A 22,970-nucleotide genomic window follows, 5' to 3' on the forward strand; every position below is an offset into this window, starting at 1 on the left:
TCTTTTATTTGCTTTCTAAGTATAATGTCTTATGTTTTTCCATTAAGAGAAATATTTTTGATTTACCAAATTCCTGGATTTTCATATTTTCGAAGATGCACTTTTATATAATTTTTGTATTTCTACTAATGTCATTTTGTATCATGGATACTAAAGTGGGTTCAAAAGATTTTACTGACCCCATATCTGAGTCCAGAGTGTTTTGTCTCTAGTTCTTCCTTTTTTTCCAACAAACACATTTCCCCTCACTCTAGATAGTCCTCTTGGGATCACATCTTACATCAGCTGGTTCAATACATAGGGTCCAACCAGGACATATTCTTCAGTTTGCAGTTTACCTTCTTAGACTTCAAAGATGAATGTGAGACTTATATTTTGTCTTTAATTTTGTTCTTAAACAATTTCCTTTTGTCTGTTGTCTAATATTATCTTTATTGAGGGATGTGAGGTCATAGAATACTGATGAGAAACTTGGAAAACTTGGTATACTTCCAAGTTGTTCTCAAATCATACAGTTGGTCATCTTTCTACCCTGCTAAGGCAGGCAGGCTACTTCCTTTTTTTTTTCAATCAGTTTCCTCCCTAGGCACCTTCATTGGCAAGCCTTACTAGTAATTGGAAAAACAAGAAAGAACAAATCCTTACTTCTTCCAAAGGACAAGAGTGTATTAGAAATGTGAACTACAGATGACCACAGGACTTATCATTATTCTCTGGAAACCGCTACCAAAGTTCAGAATCAATTGCATAATACATTAGAGTCTGGCTCACACTATTTGCATTTCCAGACCAGGCCCAGATCATTTTCAGTTACTAACTTGACTGTGTGCCATTAAGTCATAGTAGATCTTCATTTCCAACTCATGGAACTGCTGAGAGCCCCCTTTACATTGACAATGACAGAGATGCTCATTTATTAGTGGTCTTTAAGGTCTTTGAATGCCTGCCTCTCACCAATCCCAATACCTCTTTTCTGTGAATAATCTTTCCCTCTACATTCACCTTTTTCTAAGAGATCACATGCACTACATAAACTGAAAGAGCCCTTCCTTCAACTGCGCCTGATTATACTTTTTATCTTCAGACTCATGTTTTGGATATGTTTATTGCCCCAGCTATTATTCCTCTTTAATTTTGGATTTTATCTTAAATCAATTCTAAAAGCCATCACTAATTTATCTTGCTTATCAGTATAGTTACATTTTCTGCATTATACTTGTTCTGGTTAAGACACTTTCCCAACCACTCTATGCCTATCTGCCTGAATTGTTGCTTCTTATCACATAAGTCCTTGTTCAAAAACCAAATCCTGCCAGGCATGGTGGCACATGCCTGTAATTGCAGTGACTCTGGAGGCTGAGGTATGAGGACCATAAGTTTAAGGATGGCATCTTTAATTTAGAAAGGCTCTAAGCAGCTTAGTGAGTCCCTGTGTCAAAATAAAAAATAAAAAAGGCTAGGGATGTAGCTCAGTGGTAAAACATCCCTGTGTTCAATCCTCAGTACCAAACAAACAGATCAACTCAAATCCCTCACCCTGTCATCCAGAATCTCCAGAACGTAACCCGAAACTCTTTCTTTTCTTCCACTCCTTATCCCTTCTAACTTTATGCATGATCCAAATTGTCCTTTCCTGAACAAACACTACGTTTCTCTATATCCTTGCTCCATGGTGCTTTGCCTTTCTGATAGAATATACCTTCTCTCTCCTACCAGATACAAACTATTTAAAGTCCAAGAATTCTTTTTTCCTAATACTAGTTACTGAACCCAGGTGTGGTGAATGCTAGGCAAGTACTCTGCCATTGAATTGTATCCCCTGTCCTTTTTTAAAACACTTTATTTTGAGACTGGGTCTTGCTAAGTTGCCCAGTCTGACCTTGAAATTGTGACCCTCTGCCTGAACTTCTTGAGGAGCTGAAATTACAGGTGCCAATCATTGTTTATGACACATTTCATGTGCCATTTACTCCTATAGACTTTTATTTGAAACTCTCTTCTTTTACTTCTGTAGTTTGTCTACTTGTCATTTTTCTTTTACTGTACTATATGATACTTTAAATCAAGAATGGCATCTTAGTCACTTCGGTCATTATTTCTAGGGTATGGTATTATTCTGAGCTCTGACCAGATTTTACAGTATCTTTGTGATATGAAGTCACTTTTCTGATTAGAATATGTGTAATTCATCTTTAACACTTAGGTCAAGCTCTTCTGAGTCAGAATAATGTTCTGTTTTCTGTATCTATATTTCAGTGTCATTGTCCATCAAAAGCATGTGAAAATTTTTTAAATAATTCAATATTGGTATATTACACCTATTCTGTCTTTGTGTTTTTTGTCAGTATATCCTCTAATTTATGTTTCTCTTCTTTGGAACTAGGCCACTGACATCTGTGATCCAAATCCAATCCTGATGCTCATGCTTTGTGTCTATATGTATGAAAGACTCCCTACATACCTTCCCAAGAAGGTGGTGCCATTTCATTGTACTCTCTATGACACTGTGATGAGACAGGTAAGGATATCTGTGGGGCATGAGACATATGGAGTTAAACACTTAAGTGAGATTTTGGATGTTTCTTTCCCAAAATAAACTTTATTACAGTTAACTATTATTACCCATTCTCTAAATCTATTTATATTTCTTTATATCATCTTCATATTTCTTTATAGCACTTAATTGCTTTCATTTTTAAAATATTGTTTATGTTGGGTTGCAGATGTTTTTAAGTGTTTAAGTGTATGCTTAGCATGCACCAGGCCTTCTTTTGGTCCCCAGCACCATAAAAAGGGAAAGGTAACACTAACACTAGCTAATACTTAAACATAAACATTAATTATGATGTTTATATATTCAGTTTTTTTGTCACTATGACCAAAATACCTTATAACAACTTGGAGGAGAAAAAGGTTATTTGGATTTATGGTTTCAGAGGTTCAGTCCATGGTCAGCCAACTCTTGTTCAGGGCCTGAAGTAAGGTAGAACCTCATGGTGGAAGGGCATGGTGGTGGAAAGCTGCTCAGCTCATGGCACCAAGAAACAAAGAGAAAGGAATGGACCATGGACTGATATAGTCCAAACCATGTACCCTGTGACCTACTTCCTCTACCCATTCCACACTTGCCTACAGTTATCACCCAGTTGTCCATCTCTGACCATTCCTGCATTGCCTAACACATGAGCTTTTCAGGGGATACCTCATAGCCAAACCATAACAATGTTAAAAAGCAAATGAAAACACATTTAAATGAAAACATGATTTCTTTCCTCATTTATCTCTTTACTAGAAGTAATCTTCATACCTTAAGATTATGCATTAAATACAAAGATGCAGATTTTATTTTTCACACATATCAGATAAGTTTTTGAGGAAACAAAAACAAAACAAAAATTGAATGTAAATGCAATGTAAAACTTAAATTACAACAAGCTTTGATTTTGACTTTCATTTAAGAAAATCGGTGACCTGGAAATTGCTGAGAATCTTTGACATATTTTGCTCTTATGAATCAACCCCATAAATGGTAGCGACTAAGTCAGAGAACATCATTATTACCAACCCTATCAATCCTCCTGAATATAGATAAAACTCATGAAATGGCTTCTCAAATTGAAAAAGTATCTCTATACCTATGTGTCAGTAAGAGAAACATAGAATGATAGAACCAGTAAAAATAATATAGTGATCATTAAACAAATAAACAAACAAACAACATACAGTGATTTTCTGAGACTTTCAAAAGCACTTGAACTTTTCTTTTTGTGGAATAAATTTCACACTGAGATGGCTGGAATAGTCTTACCTCAGATGAGTCTAATACCTTTGTTTCATATATCTAATATGACAAAAGGATAATAAGTGACTTCCTTAAGATATAAGGAATAGCTATGGAAGTCCAGGACTGTAAGTCAATAATATTCCACAGTGAATCTACTATGACTTTCAACATTTTCCAAAAAGAAAATGGAAATGAGCTCTCTGGGACTTAAAAGTCATTTGTTCCATTAATGAATATTTGAAATACAGACATATATACATGCAAATAGTGTGCATAAGTATGTACATACATAAAAAATACTACATTAGAATGGTCTTGTTCTCATTAGAAATGATATCTTTAATTGTTAAGTAACATGAAATCCCAATATCCTTGGAGGTGGGGGGAATGGACAAATTCTCCAGCAACAACACTCTTGCTCTAGTAGTCACCAAAATTTTCATTGAATAAGAAATTATGTAATTTAATCTTTCACCAAATATCCACCATATTCCTTATGATTTACTATAACTACATATACTACCACTTTTTCATTTTTCAAATATCTGAGATCATAGCTCCTGGACTACTTAAGTTGTAGTCACCTTTTTCACCCTAATTTTCACAATCATCACTTTTGCCAAGTTTTCTCTCTCTTCTAGGTCAGTAATTTTCATAGTATCCTTGCATCTTGGTAAAAAATTATTCATGAAAATTGTTAAAATGATAAGTCCAGAATTTATTTAGGACTATCCCAATAGGGACTACTACAGTGCCATTTTGCAGTAGAAGAGAGAGATTGAACTCAACTCTAAATAAAAGAAGGTTAAGTTAGAATTTATAGCCAAGAAAGGAATAGAGAATTACTAAGAGGAAACATTAGGGTCAAAGGAAAATTCTGACTAATCCAACCTAACAAGATTCTTGCTGCAGTGAGGCCAGGATGATCAGAGGACACCTACAGGGGAGATAGTGGAGGATGAAGAATTTGGTCCAATAGGAAGGATAATCAGATATTAAAGGAAGAGGATTCTGACTAAACTGACTTAGCAAAATCCTGTTAAAATTGAACTGTTGCCAGGCTTGGTGGCACATGTATATAATCCCAGCACTGAATGAAAATTAAGGAAGGAGGATCGCAAGCTTGAAGTCAGCCTCAGCAACTTAATGAGACCCTGACTCAAAATAAAAAATAAAAAGGACTGGGGATACAGCTCAATGGTAGTGTGCCCCTTTTTCAATAACCAGTGCTAGATAGAAAGATAAATAGATAGGTAGATAGATAGACAGACAGACAGGTAATAGGTCTCTTGAGGATGTGCCCAAAGATGGGGCCTAGTGAAACAGCTCAAAGGAGCCTAATGAGTTTCATCAAAGAGAAAATTTTTGTCAATTTCTTAATGTTTGTTTCTTTGTTCATTTATTTTTTGAATCCTCAACATATTCTACATAAACACTTTGTGTATTTATATTTTTCAAAAAATATTCTCACTAATAATAATCACTAATGATTGTCTGATACTTTATCTGTCTGGTTCAGGAAGAAAGGGACAGCCAATACTAACGAAACTGTTGCTTTTTGACCAGGTCATGATCATTTCTAGACTGGAGCTATATTTTTAAACTTATATCCTTATAATACTTTCTGAAATGAGCAGTCAGATTATCCTTTTTGTAAATTGGATTAGGCAAGGTCTCTGTTTAAAATACTCCAATGATTTCCCTTTGTAATAACAGTTAAATATAAATTGTTAATTTTGGTCTTCAAGTCCTTGATGATCAACTGATTTTCCATCTCTCATTTCCTTTGTTGAAAGATCCTTACTGCCTACTTCAGATAAACCACATGGGTGGATAGATAGATGGATGAATGGATGGATAGATACATACATACATAGGTACATAGAGGTGCTATATTTAAACACGAAGTCTGCCTTACCCCAGTTAGTGTGCAATAAATATTTTTATCATTAGAATGTAAAACTTTCTGGTTAAAATAAGAGATGTTACAGTTATATAGTTTTTAAATTCATTATCTTATTCATACCCTTTTTACTTCTACATAGATTGTACTGAAAAATTCAAGCATGAAAACATTAGTGTATAATGCTACAATTGTTGGAAGAGATGCTGCTGACTTCTCTCTTGCCCAAGCAGGGAATATTGTGACAATTTCTCCAAAGTGAGTGTTTTTTTTTTATTTTACTTTATTGAACATAACAATTGCAGTCATTTAATATTTGTTGTAATTATAAAAAGATGACTTGGATTTTTTAAATTGATATATATATATATAAAGTAAAAGAATATCACTGATACATAAAATATTCATGTTTCTGAGATTCCTCACTAATTTTGTAAAAATAATTCTAATAATATAAGACAGCTGTTCTTATGCATGCATTTAATTTTATTTTGCATGTGTATGAACCATAGAGATGAGATTATAAGTTGTTTATTTATGTATGCACTTCTGTTTCCTGTAGGAAGTTAGAAAGAAATACTAAAATTATATAAATATAGATATATAACCTTGTAGGCTATATGATATTTATAATCATTTTATTTCAAAAACATATGTGGTTTTTATAGAAAATTTAGATACTATGAAAGAACAAGGAACAAAATTCTACTTCAAAGAAGTTCCAATTTTGCCATTTTTCTCTATCCCCAAGATTTTGAGTAACTCAGTCACTGTCGCAGTTCTGTGCCTGAGCCCTGTCCTCATGGCAGTTTTCTATGATAGCTTCATCTCTGTGGTGTTGCTATGCCTGGATCCTGTGCTCATGATCATCCAAAGCTGAAGACTTGCTTCCGTGGCTTTACTGGACTGGTATCTTGGGGAGACTCTGACCTCACATCTCTGCTGTGCATACCTTAGTTGGGGCTCTCTATGGTAGTCCTATACAATGGAAGTTCTATATCTGAGTCCTAGGGCTCTCCAGGACACCATTAGAAATATAGGTAGAGGCATGCACGTTCTGTGGTACGGGTGGCTCCTGGAATCTGTGCCTGTGGAGATAATACCACATGAAGGCCTTCAAGATTTATGGCCTATTCCTTCCAGAGCGGCAGCCACCATGTACCAGATAAGACCTTGGGTCACTGAAGAGCTGCCGCAGAGTAGCATGACACTGGAATGTGGAGAGCAGAGCCTAGAAACACTGCTGGGAAGCAAGCACTAAAGTCCCATGGAGATCGTTGTGTGCACCACCCCCAACCCCAAAATTGTTATGTCCTCCAGGACCTGACCATCTGGGCTTATGATGGGAGAGGTGGCACTGATGATCTCTGAAATTCCTTTGGAGTCCGTTTTCCCTTTATGTTAAAAATAGCATCTGGAACTGGGGTTGTGGCTCAATGGTGGAGAGCTTGCCTGGCATGTGTGAGGCACTGCGTTCGATTCTCAGTACCACATATAAATAAATTAATAAAATAAAGGTCCATTAACAACTGAAATATTTTAAAAAGGTTTGATTTAAAAAAAAAAAAGAATAGCATCTGGCTTCTGTAAACATGGTCACACTAATTTTCTTATTAAATAGTCACTTTGCCATATCTTTGTTCTCCCTCTGAATGTATTTTTTCCTTCTTTCAATATAGATAAGCTGATAATTTCCAAAATTTTGAGATTTGCTTCTTTTTTATTAAAAATTTTTTCTTTAAGTCATTTCCTTCTTCTTTAATTTTATTGTAAGTATTCAAGAGGAAGTCACACTTTTAACATTTTCCTTTGAAAATTCTTCAACCAAATATCCTATTTCATCACTCATAACTTCTGTCTTCCACAAACACTAGGGCACAAGCACATTAAGCCAAGTTCTTTGCAAATTTTTAACAAGGATCTCCTTTCTTCCATTGTTCAATAGTGTATTCCTTATTTTCATCTGAAAACTCATCAAAATGCCCTTTTCTGTCTGTATTTCCTCCTGTATTCTGTCCATACCCTCTCAGATAATCTCTAAGAAGTTTCGAGCTTTCTCTCCAGCTTTCTTCTTCTGAGCTTTCACGACAGTCACCCTTTATAGTTTATGCAGAGCAGTGTAGGCTTTTTCTAGCATGCACCTCAAAATTTTTATAGCCCAACTTTAGTTCCAAAACCATTTCCACCTTTTTAGATATTTGTTACAGAGATATCTACATCTTATTACCAATTTTCCATCTTAGTCCATTTGGGATGTTATGACAAAATCCTGTAAACTGGGTAGATTACCATCAGAAATTCGTTTTTCACAGTTCTGAAGTCTGGGAAGTTGAGGGATGCCAACAGATTCAGTATCTGGCAAAGACCCAAGTTCTGCTCCATACATAGTCCCTTCTTCTTCCTGTGCCCTTATTATGGTAAAAGGGGCCATTTATATGAGGATATTAATTTCATTCATGAGGTCTCTGCCCTCCTGTTGTATCTACTTCCAAAATATCATTACAAAGGGGATTTAAGTTTTTGACATAAGAATTCAGCCCATAGAAAACTGTATTTTGTTTCTCCAAGAATGGTTTGTGAAAAGCTAAACCTAACAGTCTCCCGTAAACTTTTCATGAGTGCTTTCTTTTTCCCCCTTTTTCATTATTGCACTATTTATGATGCTTCTGGAGCTTTTAACACTTGAAAAGTATACATTAATTGAGCATGTATATATGTATATTTACTCACATATGTAGTAATTTGTGCATGTAGCATTTTGATCATATTGTACACATACATATATCTTCTCATTTTCCCCTAATTTAAAATTTATTTTTCAATATTTAACTTGCACATGCTTAACTATTTTAAACATGCAGAAGAGTTTAAAATAAGCAAACTCCTGTCTCCTGAGATCCTGTCCCTGAGGCACTTACTTTTAATTCTTTCAGTTATGCATAATTTTAGTTTTTCAAATGGTCACCTCCATAAATGTAAGTAATTCATTTATCTTTGTGACTATTTTTGTTAATTCCACCTCAGAAATAGTCTACTGACATTTTGATATTTGATGATCTAGCTCATTTATTTCCTTATATCACTTTTCCCCAAAATATCACTAATTTTATCTTTTATTCATTACTTTTCCTATAATAAAAATATATTTTATTCCTATTTCTTTTTTTCCCTTGGTGCTAGGCATTGAACCCAGGGCTTCACACATGCTAATATTCTCTACCACTAAGGTACATTCATAGTCTCCTTATTTCTTATACTATTAATATATACCATTATTTTAAGCTGAAAAAATTAGTAAATTCTAAAGAAGTGCATAAAATCTTTGAAGTACTTTTTCTTCCAATACAACACACTTTAGAGCACTTCGCTTTTTTCTCTTATTTGAACTGATTATTTTGGGGCCTATGGGAGCAATGTCAATTTTAAGTATTATTTCTCTTTGGATGGAAAATAACATAGTTTTCTTTATTAATTGACTCACTTCATCCTTATGAACTCACCTTTATGAAAACTTCTAAGACAAAGTATAGATTGGTAAATTTCCCAAGATTTTTCACTTTTGAGCATGTCTTTATATTACTTCTATACTTGATTTATATTTTGCTAAGGATATTATTCTAAATTTTAATTATTTTTCCTCATAACTCAAAATAAAGCTCCACTGCCCTGCAGCATTCATTATTTGTTATGAGAAATTCTACTATACATCTATTCCTCCCTACGCTAGAAGTTTTTACCATCTTCCATCATAACCTGGTATTCTAGAATATATCAAGGGGGTGTCTTTTATTCACTGTGCTGGATAAACAGTGATGCTTTAATTGTGAAGTTGTTTTCATAAACCCTGGAATGTTCTGTTATTTACTTGATAACTTTCTTTCCTGAGATTTTGCAACCTTTATTTGTCTTACATTGAACCTGATAGTTGGATCCTCTATAGACCTACATTATCACTAGAACTTTTAATCTCATTGCTTTCGCCTCTTTTTACCAGCAAACCTTCTTTTCCAATTTATTTTCATAAGTATATATGTATGTATGTATATATACATATATACTTTTGTATTATTTGCATATCCTTATTTTATAGTGTTGTGTTCTTAAATTGGGAGTACAGTATCTTCTTAAATATCTCTGACTTTTAAGTTCTTGTCTATTACCTGAATTATCTCTTATTTTCTCTGAGGTCATTTGCATATTTTTTACCTTGGTCTCAATTTTTCATGTTAAAGGATTTATTCTAATGTCTGATAAGACTTGGTTACCCATTCATATGTAATAACAGTGATACAAAAAATAAATCATGATTCTGTATGTGCTTGGGTTTGTCAGTTGGTAGGCTTCATTTTAGGGTTAAAAATATTCTGTTTTTATGCTCAATTGTTTGGCATTCTGTAATGGCACTGGAGAGATTGAGGTTGTCTGAACCCTATCGTGCCCCTTATACAATGATGGCTTCCTCTAACTAGATGCCTTTTTAAATTCCTTTATTATAATTTTGATGAGATTTCTTTTAGGGAAAGAGATTATGAATCTGGGTTTCAAACACGATTGTGATTTAGAATTTCTCCTGTGTCATTTAAAAATTAAATACTGGGTTTCAGTCCTGACATTTACAGGCTGTGTGATTCAGCCTCATTTGGAAAACGTGGATCAGAATATTTACCCACAGTGTTGTCAGTAGTAAACATAATTATGTAAGGAAAACACCCTGGCTCTATAACTGGAACTTATAGGAAACAACCAGTAAATTTCTCCTCTTACACAATTTAAAGTACTGGTGACTCATAGTTGAAAATATATCAATGTTACAAGTGTTTAAAATCTAGTAGAATGTCAGATAAGCAAATATACAATGAAGGTGTGATTCAATAATTATTTTATTTGTGATATGTGTATAGACCTATAGGAAAAAAGGAGAACAAGGCAAATGAGTACTCATAGGGAAACCAAAGAATGGTTCCCAGAAGAGGTAATGCTTGATTCTGAATACATATGGAAAACAATTATTCCTGTGTCAAACTGCATTTTATTTTATAGGCTTGAATATAGTTACATGGTAGTTTTTAAAGTATATTTTTAGCTAGACTAAATTTCATAGTAATTGGTTTTTACAAATAAGACTCAGAAAATATTTTCTTCAACAAAAATGCATAGCTTTGTAATTACAAGAGATTATATAATATCTATACCACATCTTGTCTTAGATTCTGTTGCAATCAAATAACAGCTCTTTCTGCCAACTGTGAATTGAAATTCCCAGAGATATAATTTATATACAAAAGATTAAGAGCTATACCATCATATAAACAAACATTTATTTCTGCGTATAATTTGATGACTAGGTGTAGCTATAACCACAGAGGGACTATAAATAAAAGTGAAAGTACAATTTTAGAAAACCATTCTGTTTCTTTTTTTCCTTATTATTCTCATTGAGCCATATGCACACTGACATTGATGTATTATATATTTATTTTCCATGTCTCCCAAAAGTCAGTTTGAAGTCACTTACAAGGTACATGTAATATTAAGGAGTTTTTTTTTTCTTTTTAATGAGGAGAGGCAATTAGAGCAAAAAGAAAATAAACAATATGAAAATTAAGATGAAACCTACAATTACGATACACTGACTGGAGACCTGGAACCCTTACTTGAAGTTAACTACGTATTTGATTCTGACACCTCTAATAAATTCAAAAAGGAATCTTGATCATTTACATTCTTCTATATGACCAAAAAATTTTAAAAAGGATTACATATATTCAAGAGAAACTCAAATCTTCCTGGTCCAGAAACAAGCCATTTACCTCATTAAAAGGGTAAATGAGTTTGATTGGACTTAAGTATATGTCCATGAGATCTTTCATTATGTCCATGTTAATTAGATTATGATAATTTTTGAACCACTTTTTTTCTTTTGTCAATTTTTTGAATTCTCTTGTTTCAATTTCATTGATTTCAGCTCTAATTTTAATTATTTCCTGCCTTCTACTACTTTTGGTGTTTATCTGTTCTTTTTCTAGGGCTTTGAGATCTAATATTAGGTCATTTAGTTGTTGACTTTTTATTCCTTTAATGTATGAGCTCAATGCAATGAACTTTCCTCTTAGTACTGCTTTCAGAGTGTTCATCATTGTTCTCATTTACCTCTAAGAAATTTTTAATTTCCTCCCTGTTGTCTTCTGTTAACATTGCATCATTCAATAGCATATTATTTACTCTCCAGGTATTGGAGTAGTTTTTGTTTTTTATTTTGTCATTGATTTCTAATTGTATTCCCTTACGATCTGATAGAATACAAGGTAGTATCTCTATTTTTTTAATTTACTAATGGCTGTTTTGTGGCATAGCATATGGTCTATTTTGGAGGAGGTCCATGAACTGCTAAGAAGAAAGGGTATTTGCTCAATGACAGATGAAATACTCTATATATGTCCATTTAGTCTAAATCATTGATTGTATTATTTAATTATATAGTTTCTTAGTTCAGTTTTTGTTTGGAAGATCTCCAGTAGTGAGAGCAGTGTGTTTAAAGTCACCCAGTATTATTTTGTTGTGGTCTGTTTTTCCCTGGAATTGAGAAGGATTTGTTTGATGTTCATGGGTGTGCCATTGTTTGGGGCATAAATATTTACAATCCTTATGTCTTGCTGGTTTATGGTTCCCTTAAACAGTATGAAATGTCCTTCTTTATTCCTTCTGACTAACTTAGGTTTGAAGTTCACTTTATCTGGTATGAGGATGGAGACCCCTGCTTTTTTACTGAGTCCATGTGCATGGTATGTTTTTCCCCATCCTTTCACCTTTAGTCTGTGAGTATCTTTTTCTATGAGATGAGTCTCTTGACGGCAGCATAGTGTTGGGTCTTTCTTTTGAATTCAATCTGCCAATCTATGTCTTTTGATTAATGAGTTTAGGCCATTAACATTCAGGGTTATTACTGAGATGTTATTTGTATTCCCGGTCATTTTGGCATATTTTTGGTTTTTAGCTTGACTTGGTTTCTCCTTTGATTGGCTTTTCCGTTAGGGTAGTTCTTCCCTTTGCTGACTTGCATTGTTGTTTTTCACTTCCTCCTCATGAAATTTTTTGCTGAGAATGTTCTGTAATGCAGGCATTCTTTTTGTAAATTCTTTTAACTTTTGTTTATCATGGACAGATTTTATTTCATCATCAAATCTGAAGGTTAGTTTTGCTGGGTATAAGATTCTTGATTGGCATCTATGTTCTTTCAGAGCTTGATATATATTGTTCCAGGCCCTTCTAGGTTTTAGAGTCTGGGCTCTAAATCTGCTGATATCCGTATTGGTTTCCCCTTATATGTAATCTGATGCTTTTCTCTCCCAGCCTTTAAAATTCTATCTTTATTTTGTATGTGAGACATTTTCATTATAATGTGCCTTGGTGTGGATCTGTTGTAATTTTGTTCATTTGGTGTTCTGTAAGCCTCTTGTATTTGATTTTCCATTTATTTCTTCAGCTTTGGGAAATTCTCTGATATTATTTTGTTGAACAGGTTGTTAATTCCTTTGGTTTGTATCTCTGCACCTTCCTCAATCTCAATAATTCTTAAATTTGGTCTTTTCATGATATTCCATAATTCTTGGAGGTTCTGTTCATGATTTCTTACCATCTTCTCATTTTGGACAACTTTATTTTCAAAATTAAGTATTTTGTGTTCATTTTCTGAGATTCTGTCTCAGAATCTCAGACAGAATCTCTCTGAGATTCTAATAGATCTATTCTGTTGGTGATGCTTTCTATTGAGTTTTTTATTTGGTTTATTGTTTCTTTCCTTTCAAGGATTTCTGTTTTTTTTTTTTTTTCAGAATCTCTATCTCTTCATTGAAATACTCTTTTACTTCCTGTATTTTCTCTTTTAACTGTTTATTGGAGTGATCATGCATTGCCTGCATTTGCTCTCTTATCTCATCCTTTGCTTCAGAGATCATTTTAATCATGTACATTCTAAACTCCTTTTCTGTCATTTCTACTTCCATGCTGTCATTGGATTCTATCAAAATAACATCTTGGTTTCTTCTTGGTTTCTTCCCATGTTTTTTCATATCGTTCCTGTATCTTCCCCTTTAGCAATGAAGATCTGAGGTATTGCAGCTTCCCCCATGCCCCCATAGGCTTATTGTGACCCTGAAGGTTTCCAGTACCTGCCCTTTGAGAGGGAAATCAATATTAGCAGCACCCAAATCAAACAATATGCAGCCCTCAACCAGATAGCCCCTATAAAGACGTTAGCAGTATTGTAATAAACACGATGAATTCGATTATTATCTACAGTATAACCAATAGGCTTGCAGTGAGCTCTACAATTTCTAATGGTGGACAAAGAGTATAGTGAGGAGATAAGAAGTGAGTATATAGAGGTACTAGATCAAGGGAAGAGTGAGAGTGGGATCAAAAGAAGTTGGTCTTTAGCATGAGAAAAGGTAGAAAGAGACTCCAAGGAAATGGGTAAATAAAAGGAAAATAGAGTGAGAAAAAAAGAAGAAGTATAAAATTAAAAATTAAAACAAAAATCTATGGTACACAGTCATCCACCACTCAAACCCTCAGTCCTTAGTATCCCAATGCAAGGGAGGTACCTGTCAACGGACCTCTAGTCTCCTGCACGCATCTCAGGACGGTAGCCACCCTACCCAAAGATGGTGGCCACATCCTCAGGGATAATTCAAGATGTCTGCATCAGTCTCCAAACATGCTGGGAGTCACAATGTGGGGCACTGAATCTGCCCAGAGTGTGGGTGATAGGGTCCAGAAGTGGTGGGTATGGACAGTCCAGGTGAACCTCCTTTTTAAAAAATAAACTTCTATGAGGATCCAATCCATTACCAGGTCCTACTGAGTTTACCAATTTTATTTTAAAATTAGTATCTTTCCTTCTTCTACATATCTTCCACCCTAAATTAATATAACACCATTTTAGTGCTAGACAACCATGACAGACTCCTAAATGGTTTCTCTGCAACTCATTCAGTATATTTGAATGGCAAATATTTTAATGTAAATTTATTCATGATACTCTTTGCTTAAAATAGACCTAATATATCAGTAGATCCAAGGAATACTTTCATTTTTTTGTGATTCTGAGTATTGGAACCCAGGGCCTCTTGAGTGCTAGGCAAGTACTCTACCACTGAGCTACAACCCTAGCCCATTTAAAAAAATTTTTTTTTTTTTGGTGGCAGTGCTGGGGATTGAACCCAGGGCCTTGTACATGTGAGGCAAGCACTCTATCAATTGAGCTATATCCCCAACCCTAAAAAATTTTTTTGAGGAAGGGTCTCATTAAGTTCTTCAAAGCTATCCTTGAATTTGGGATCATTCTGCCTTAGCTTCCCTTAGCTTCATGACTTGCTCTTGTCTACAACTTTTATCACTATTCTCCTTGCTCCTTATGCTTTAGCACTACTGGTCTTTGATTAGTTCCTCAAATACATTATAATTCTGCCTTCTTTCCTCCATTCTTCAATATAGCTAATTCAATCTCATTGTTCTTATCCCACCTTACATATCTCCTCTTCTGATGCTGCAGACTGTATCTCACTCCCCACTGCATGCTGTCATTCCACTTTGTGGCACATATGCAATTTGTAACTTTCAAATTTATTTTGTGATGTGGCAACATCATCCATGTACTCTAGAATATATGATCCAGGAAATCAGGAATAGTATGTTTTTTTCTAAATACTCTATCCAATAAAACCTAAAACAATGCCTGGAACATTATAAATTATCTATGGTTATCAACCAAGTGAATCAATTATTGAACTTTATCTAATGATAATTTTTAGAATATCTAGAAAATTCCTAAGTCACTCACAGGAATCCTAACATGAAATTTGAGCCTGCACACACCCAGAAAAAGATTTCAACATTAGATGTTCTTTGTTCTCAATTAAATTCAAGCCCATGGGCCTTTTATACTAGTCCTTTTGCCCAAAAGTAAGGAGATTGGTGAGGATACCTATCTGAATAAAAATCCCCCTTACTGCTGCTAGATGTGAGTTGTAATTTTCCCTACAAAGTAAATTTTTAAACATTTCTATTTATTTTGAAAGTTCCTCTTTCACGAAAACCATACTCTTTGCTGCTTCCCAATCTCACCTATTCAATAGCAATTGCATAAAGGTTCTAGAGAAGTTAGTACGAGGTTTGACACTAAAGGAATCTATTCCCCACTCCATTCTACAATAAATATACCATAAGAGAGTATAATAGGTGGTAGTTTGTAAAAAGAATGAATGTCATATGATGTATAATGCTAACCATGCTAAAAGCCTCAGTAAAATCAATGGTAAAATTTCCCCAAGATTCATCACCCACAGCTGTACCAAGGTGAGCCAACCCAAAAGACTGAGCCAATACAGAAACAGTGAGCTCATTCTTGATTGAGGGAGTTCATTGTTTACATATACAGTGAATGCAAGAATATTCAAAGGTGCCCTATCTTCAACGTCCCCTGTGCAGAGTAACACCAAGACAAAAGTAGCCCGACGACTACATCATGGATGGTAGGGCCCCCTGTTGCTGAGAACCCAATTTCATGGGGCCACTAAGCAGTTTCATAGCCTGTAACTCTACTGGAAAGGGAGTGATGTAGCAAGACCCAACACCTCATCAGAATCCAGGAGGCAAGGAGAATCTGACTGGTGACAGTTTCTTTGGGAAGTTAGGAGGCTGTTGAGAAATGTTCTAACAACATCTCTCATGAGCCTCCACACTGTTATGTTGTAGCAAGTTCATGAGGCTTTCTCCCAAGTCTTCTGTCAGCTGCAGTTAGGCCACACATATGTGTCCAATGTGGAGTCATGCAAGTTTGTTAGAGCGCCATGGTATAATAATTTTCCTACAAAATGATAAATGGAATCTTCTCTAAATCCATAGGATCTTTGCATTATGCCATATTTTATCCTATAAAGGTAAAGATTAAGGGGAATTGGTATATTTTGTTTATTCTTTCTTTAAATTGAATATTTCTCTCACACAACAAGGATATTACTATTTATCTACCATCATGCCAATTTGAACTTCAAATTTTATTTTCAACCATGGTTTTAGGTATTTTTATAAATTGGTATTTTTTCTCCATGTGACCAAAACCAAATGACATGACTATAAATTTGCCTAAATACTAGCAAACAATATACTATGAATTTAGTACAAAAATGCATATATGATTTTCTGTGGCTCACTGTTAGAAAATCCAGTATTTGGCATATTCCACATACATTTGGGAGGTAAATTTAGATTTTAGAGGCTGAATCAAGACTTCAACAGTCTTTATATTTTTTGTAAAAGTAAATACAGTTCAGAGTCTAGGGGTATAGGCACATGTTCTACACTGAATAAAATACTTGTCTTTTTCAATAAATTATTTTCTCTTTTATCTTTTATTAAATAGAAACCAAGTTAATATCACTCTGAAATTTACCAGTCGTTTCCTCCATCCTGCTGAAGCTTCACTGCTCTTAATTTCTAAACCCATGTGTGGAATAGGAGGTATTACAATGACTTTTGCTCTAAAAGGTGAAGTCCTTGATTTTAAAGCACTTGTAAGTAAATTTTACTTATTTTTTATATTTTTGCTTTTATTATTCAACCCCAGCATGTCATGGCCATTGGGTGTTCTTCCATGTTTTATTTCTATGTAGCTCTTGACCCTTGAGATAATCCTTTAGCTCTGAAGATTTGTGATTTAAGTTGAAACAGTCTGGGCGTGTGTTTATGTTTTTGTTTGGACTAAGGGTTGAAAGTTTATGCATCAAAAAAGAATTTTTCCTTTGTCTGACAGGAATGCTATCAATTTTTCTGGAGTGTCTTGTGGAACAAATTCATTATAAAAATTAATGCTAATGCTGGCATTTATTGAAAGGTGATGATGTTCTTAATAGAGTTCAAAGTGTTTATATCTCAAAGGATGGGGGAGAATGGTTTTTTAAATCTTTATAATATGGCTGGGACATTGTTATGATTGCCTTTTATAGTCATTATCTTCTCTAAACATTATTTTCTACCTTGGATATATGGTAAAGAACAAGCAAATTTATTATTGCCAGACTGCCATATGGATTATAAAGAATTTAGGGCATACAAAATAAGATTGAGAAAAAGACACTTACTCTAGGAGACTCAATTAGTGGCAAGTTGTGTGTGGACAACAAGAAAATGCTCACATGGACAGACAGACTCGTTAGACAGGGATGCCCAGAGCAGGAAGTAAGAATTTGTCACCAAGATATGTGTTTTTGCCTTCTGATTTCCTTTTAAATAATGAATGCTTAACAATTCCCAACTTTCTCATGTAAATTCTCTGAAACCAACATAATGCTTTGCCATATATAGTTAAAACATGTGGCTAGTTTTAGACTGTCATTAATGTGACCCCAGGGGAGAAAAACTGACACTTGAAGGTCATGAAACTCTGGTTATTTCCCCATCTGTTCTTAGAAAAGTAAAAAGTAAATTACATAATAATGGAGAAATAAAATAGATTAAGAACATAATCTGCTTAAAAATGTGAAATTTCCAGAAAATTCTACTCCATGGAATTCCCTTGGATAATTTGAAGTTTTTATTTTGTATCTGTGCTTTTATTACAATATGAATGTCAGTGTAGCCAACACATTATAAATACTGATGTGGCACAGTCTTATACACAGATATTTATACACACATGCACACACACAGCACTCCTGTGTCTCTGTCTCTAATATATATATGTGACTAATTATTTGAAAATAGAAACCATGTCCAGTCATTAACAAGCTAATTTTAAAGAGATCATTTTGAGAAACACTGTTTTGACAAATGGTTTAATTATTAGCATAGTACTATGAATCAATGTTGAGATTAAATACATTTTTATCCTTTCCTACCCAGATTTTAGCACTGTAATATTTATGGGATAAGGAGAATTAGATAAATTATGGTCAGTGTAATATTTAAATGGACAATTTGTAGAATTTTAAGTTTACATTGTATATAATTAAAGATATTCTTTGTTGTTATTATCACATAGTATCATTTCTTTCTTTCTTTCTTTTTTAATTTAGGAAATTGTGAAATGCAAAACTCCATGTTATCAATGGAAGGAAGTTACTATAAATGTGAAAAACCCCTTCCCAACTGCTGGAGACTTTAGGTAAGTTATTGGTTAGTGTAAGTTTATTGCAATTAGCTATTTTCACTCTTAAAAGAACTATGTAGTTTCTTTACCTCTCCAACATGAACTATTTTGAGGAGAAATTAAATGTGTTTACATTCCTGTAAACTTATAAGCATCATCAGATAAAATAGAACAAATAATGAAAGTAAATAATTTTTTTCTTGTACTAGTACTTGATCATATCAAATTTAAAAATTTTACCTATAAGCATTCTGTTTATTTAAATTTGGTGTTCTTTCAATTTTTTAAAAAAATTTTTGAATTGATAGACTTTTTAAATTCATTTTTATTGAATTAAATTTTAATTTTTTTATTCATTTTATTGAATTGATCGATTTTATAATCAATCAATCTTTAAGTTTGTTAATTACTTTTTTCTGCCAGGTCAAATCTACTGTTGAGCTTACCAGTGAATTTACCATATCAATTATTGTGGTTTCTAACTCCAGAATTTCTATTTGGTGCCTTTTCATAGTGTCAGTCTTTATTGGTATTTTCTCTTTGGTGCTATGTTGTAATCACATCTTCCTTTACTTCTTTTATCATAGTTTCCTTTAGTCCTTTGAAGATATTTATAATGACTATTTTAAATTTGTTTTCTGTTAAGTATGATATCTTTCTCATTCTAACAGCAGTTTCTGTTGCCTGCTTCTTTTTCTGTTTCTTTGCATATTTCATATATTTTATGAAGAAATCTGGACATTTTAGAAAATACATTGTATCAAATTTGGGTACTGAATCTATCTCCCCAAGGCTTGTTAATATTTATTCTTCTAAATTTTTACTGACTGGCTAGGTTATTTTAGTGATGCATATCTCTTCCTGCCCAAACTATTAAACTTCATTAATTCGAATGCCCAAGGGGAACATAAATTGCTCTTCAGACTAATCCAATCAAATTCATGTTCTTTTGACCTACAGGCCTACAATTAAGCTGATATTTTTATTGAGTCTATCTTATCCCCAATGCCTTTCACCATAACCCACACTGTCTTAAAAGCATGCTTTGGCTTGAACTTCTACTTACTTTCTTGAAAATGAAATTAGCTCCTTGGGGAAGAGATTAGGAATTATCTGCTTTAAAACTTACTTCTCTCCTGAGGTAAAATATCTGATCCTAGCATAGAACGAGCACTTTACAAGCTGAGGTAAGGGCAATTGTGGGGTTCTTATTATTATGAGCAGTGCCACATCTGTTGTAAAGCCTCAGTTCCATGAATAGAAGCTCAGTGTAAGATGGGAGACCCTTATCTTCACGCAGCTGCACTTGCCCAGATCCTGGTTTCAGCAATACATAATGGGAGAAGTATAAGAAATTTTGGAGTTTTACCCCTGCCAGAAAGATAGAAGACTGGGGAGGAGGAAGCCCTGTGTTCTTGGCATTAGTGGTCTTACCAAACTGTGAGGGAGGGAGAAGGTTTTCTTGATTCAAATACCAGAGACTACAGGTTTAGGTTTTCTTACTGAATTTTAGTAGATGTTGTTGAATAGTCTTTTCTCCATTAGTTGTATGCCCTTGAAACCATTTCCAGAGAGCTTGAACAGTTGTTCTTTGTAGTTATCACCCACTGCTCTGGGTATGGGTTCGTGGAGTTCTCTATTTTTTTATTATTTAATGATATGCTTTTTTTAAATCCTTTTTAAGCTCAATCTGTTTGTGTCTTTGAATCCAGTCTTTGTCTATTTTCTTTTATCTGTTTTGTCAATTTCTGCCTTTTGATTAAGTGTTTTATCCATTTATATTTAATAGAATCTCTGATATAGTAGAATTTGTCTGCCACTTTTATATTTATTTTCTTTATGTCTTATATTTTTGTTTACCTATTTCTCCATTATTACCTGATTTTGTTTAAAAAAAATTAAGTGTGCCAATTTTATTCCATTTGTTTCTTTTACTTTGTTTTTCAAGTTATTTTCTTAGTACTTATTCTGAATGTTATAATTAACATTCTAAGTTAAAACAATCTAAAACAAATTAATACCAATTTAATTTCAATATAATTCAAAAATTGTGCTGTAATATATCTTTTTTCCTAACTCTTCTTTAATGTTGTTATTGTTATAATGATTACATCTTTATGTATTATAAACCCATAAAATAGTTTTATATTTATTGTCATACTCCAGTCTCTTTTAAATGGGAAAGCACAATAAAAAGTTGTAATTTTTTAAATGTATTTACCTATGTAATTACCTTTGCTGGTGGATTTTATTTATTCATGTAGTTTTTATTCAACATCTAATGTCCTTTTCTTTCAAGCTGAAGGAGTCCCTTTAGTACTTCATATGTGATATTTCTGTTATCAATGAATTATTTCAGTGTTTGCTTGTTGGAAATGTCTTAATTTATTTTTCACTTTTGAAGGACAGTTTTGCTTCATTGATAGTCTTTTTAGTCTAGCACACTAAAAGTATAATCCCAACATGATTTTTAATGACATCTTTAACCTAATGCTATAGTATTATTTTAATGCTGTCTTCCTGTACAATGTGGGCAGCCTAAGGAATGGAGGATAACATACTCATTTTTGTGTTTTCCAGCACTCTGTCTCACACTAACACCTAATACACAAAAGGAATATCTTTAACTTTCTTGACTAAATGAGCATTAGCATTATGTTAGTCAGCTTTGCATCACTGGGACCAAAATACTCAACAAGAACAATTTAGAGGAGGAAAAGTTCATTTGGGGTTTATGGTTTCAGAGGTCTGTGTCCATAGACAGCTGACTCCATTGCTCTGGGCCCAAGGGAAGGCAGAACATCACAGCCAAAGCAGGTAGTGGAGGAAAGCTGCTCAATTCACGGTAAAGCCAGGAAACAGAGAGAGAGAGAACAGTGGGGAAGGGGCCACAGGGAAGATGTGCCCTTCCAGGATATGCCCCCAGTGACTCACCTCCTTCAGCCATGCCACACCTGCCTAACCTCCCAGTTAGTTCTTCAAACAAGAATGAATGATTAGCTTACAGCTCTCTTGGGCCAATCATTTCACCTTCTAACATTCCTGCATTAACATAGGAGTTTGTGGGGGATACCTCATATTCAAACTGTAACAGTCATACCAAAAAAGGCTGCATTGCTTTGTGATTTCAAAAGATGGTATGATCAATAATATTCTGTGATTTTTTTTCCTTCTTATTTTTTGCAGTGCTGGGCATGGAACCCAGGGCCTTGTACATGCTGGGCAAGAGCTCTATCAGTGAACCTACATCTTGATAATGTAGTGATTAATTAGCTACCCATATCTCATGTCTATTTCTAAAGTATATATTTCTCCTTTTTTTTTAGAAATAAGATTATGAAATGTATATAGTTCTGACTATGCCTTAAGACCAGTTTGTGATTTCCGGATTATTTCTGGAATATAATTTGGGCAGTGATTTATGTTCTGAATTTCCTTGCTATGAAAACTCAGTGTTGCCTTACCATATAAAAGAATATCATATTTATTTTCCATATAAAGTACTATTTCACGTATTTCCATTCCAGATCTTTACCTTTCTAACATATATGCTTTCAGTTGCAGAACAAGAAAACATGAACATTTCTAACTGTGGTTTATTCTGATCCTAATTGTGTTTTATGAATGGTAGAAAGAAAGTAAAAGAGTGTTTTATGGTCATCTACATTTTTTGCAATACATTTGAAAATAATTGTTTAATTGTTTATTTTTTTTTCAGCGTCATTTTGGTGGAATCCACAACATTTGTCTATTTGCCATCACAATTAACTGATTCTGGACAACACATGAATTATGAGTAAATGTCTATATATTTTATACTCAAAAGTATCTGAGGAAAAGTTCTGAGAAATTAGCACTCAAGGAAACTTGCTATATATACAGTTTTATCATAGTTTTCATTTATTCAAAATGTTTATTTAACATTATTTACACTCTTATTTAAATATATGTTAGGTGTTACTAGGATCATGTACAAGAAAATTGTACAGTTGATTAAATACAGTAGATTTTCATTATTCATGGAGTTATGTTCTACAAATTTGTCAAAATACTCATTGTGAATACTGAACCATTGCTCCTAGAAGAAAGATAGAGTTGCATAGATTATAATCTTAAATCTTAGAAATAACCCATAT

At 33.7% G+C, this 22,970-nt stretch overlaps 1 protein-coding gene across 1 annotated transcript in view; it reads left to right on the forward strand.

Annotated features, from left to right (window-relative positions):
* The window catches only part of Cfap47 (cilia and flagella associated protein 47), a 403,733-nt gene that overhangs the window by 184,024 nt on the left and 196,739 nt on the right, over window positions 1-22,970 (forward strand). Inside the window, 5 exon segments of the mRNA XM_047535909.1 lie at window positions 2,384-2,518; window positions 5,830-5,945; window positions 17,110-17,260; window positions 18,761-18,849; window positions 22,553-22,630. Coding sequence (XP_047391865.1) covers window positions 2,384-2,518; window positions 5,830-5,945; window positions 17,110-17,260; window positions 18,761-18,849; window positions 22,553-22,630 — 569 coding nt within the window.

The sequence above is a fragment of the Sciurus carolinensis genome, chromosome X (assembly GCF_902686445.1).
Source record: "Sciurus carolinensis chromosome X, mSciCar1.2, whole genome shotgun sequence".
Classification (NCBI taxonomy): Eukaryota; Metazoa; Chordata; class Mammalia; order Rodentia; family Sciuridae; genus Sciurus; species Sciurus carolinensis.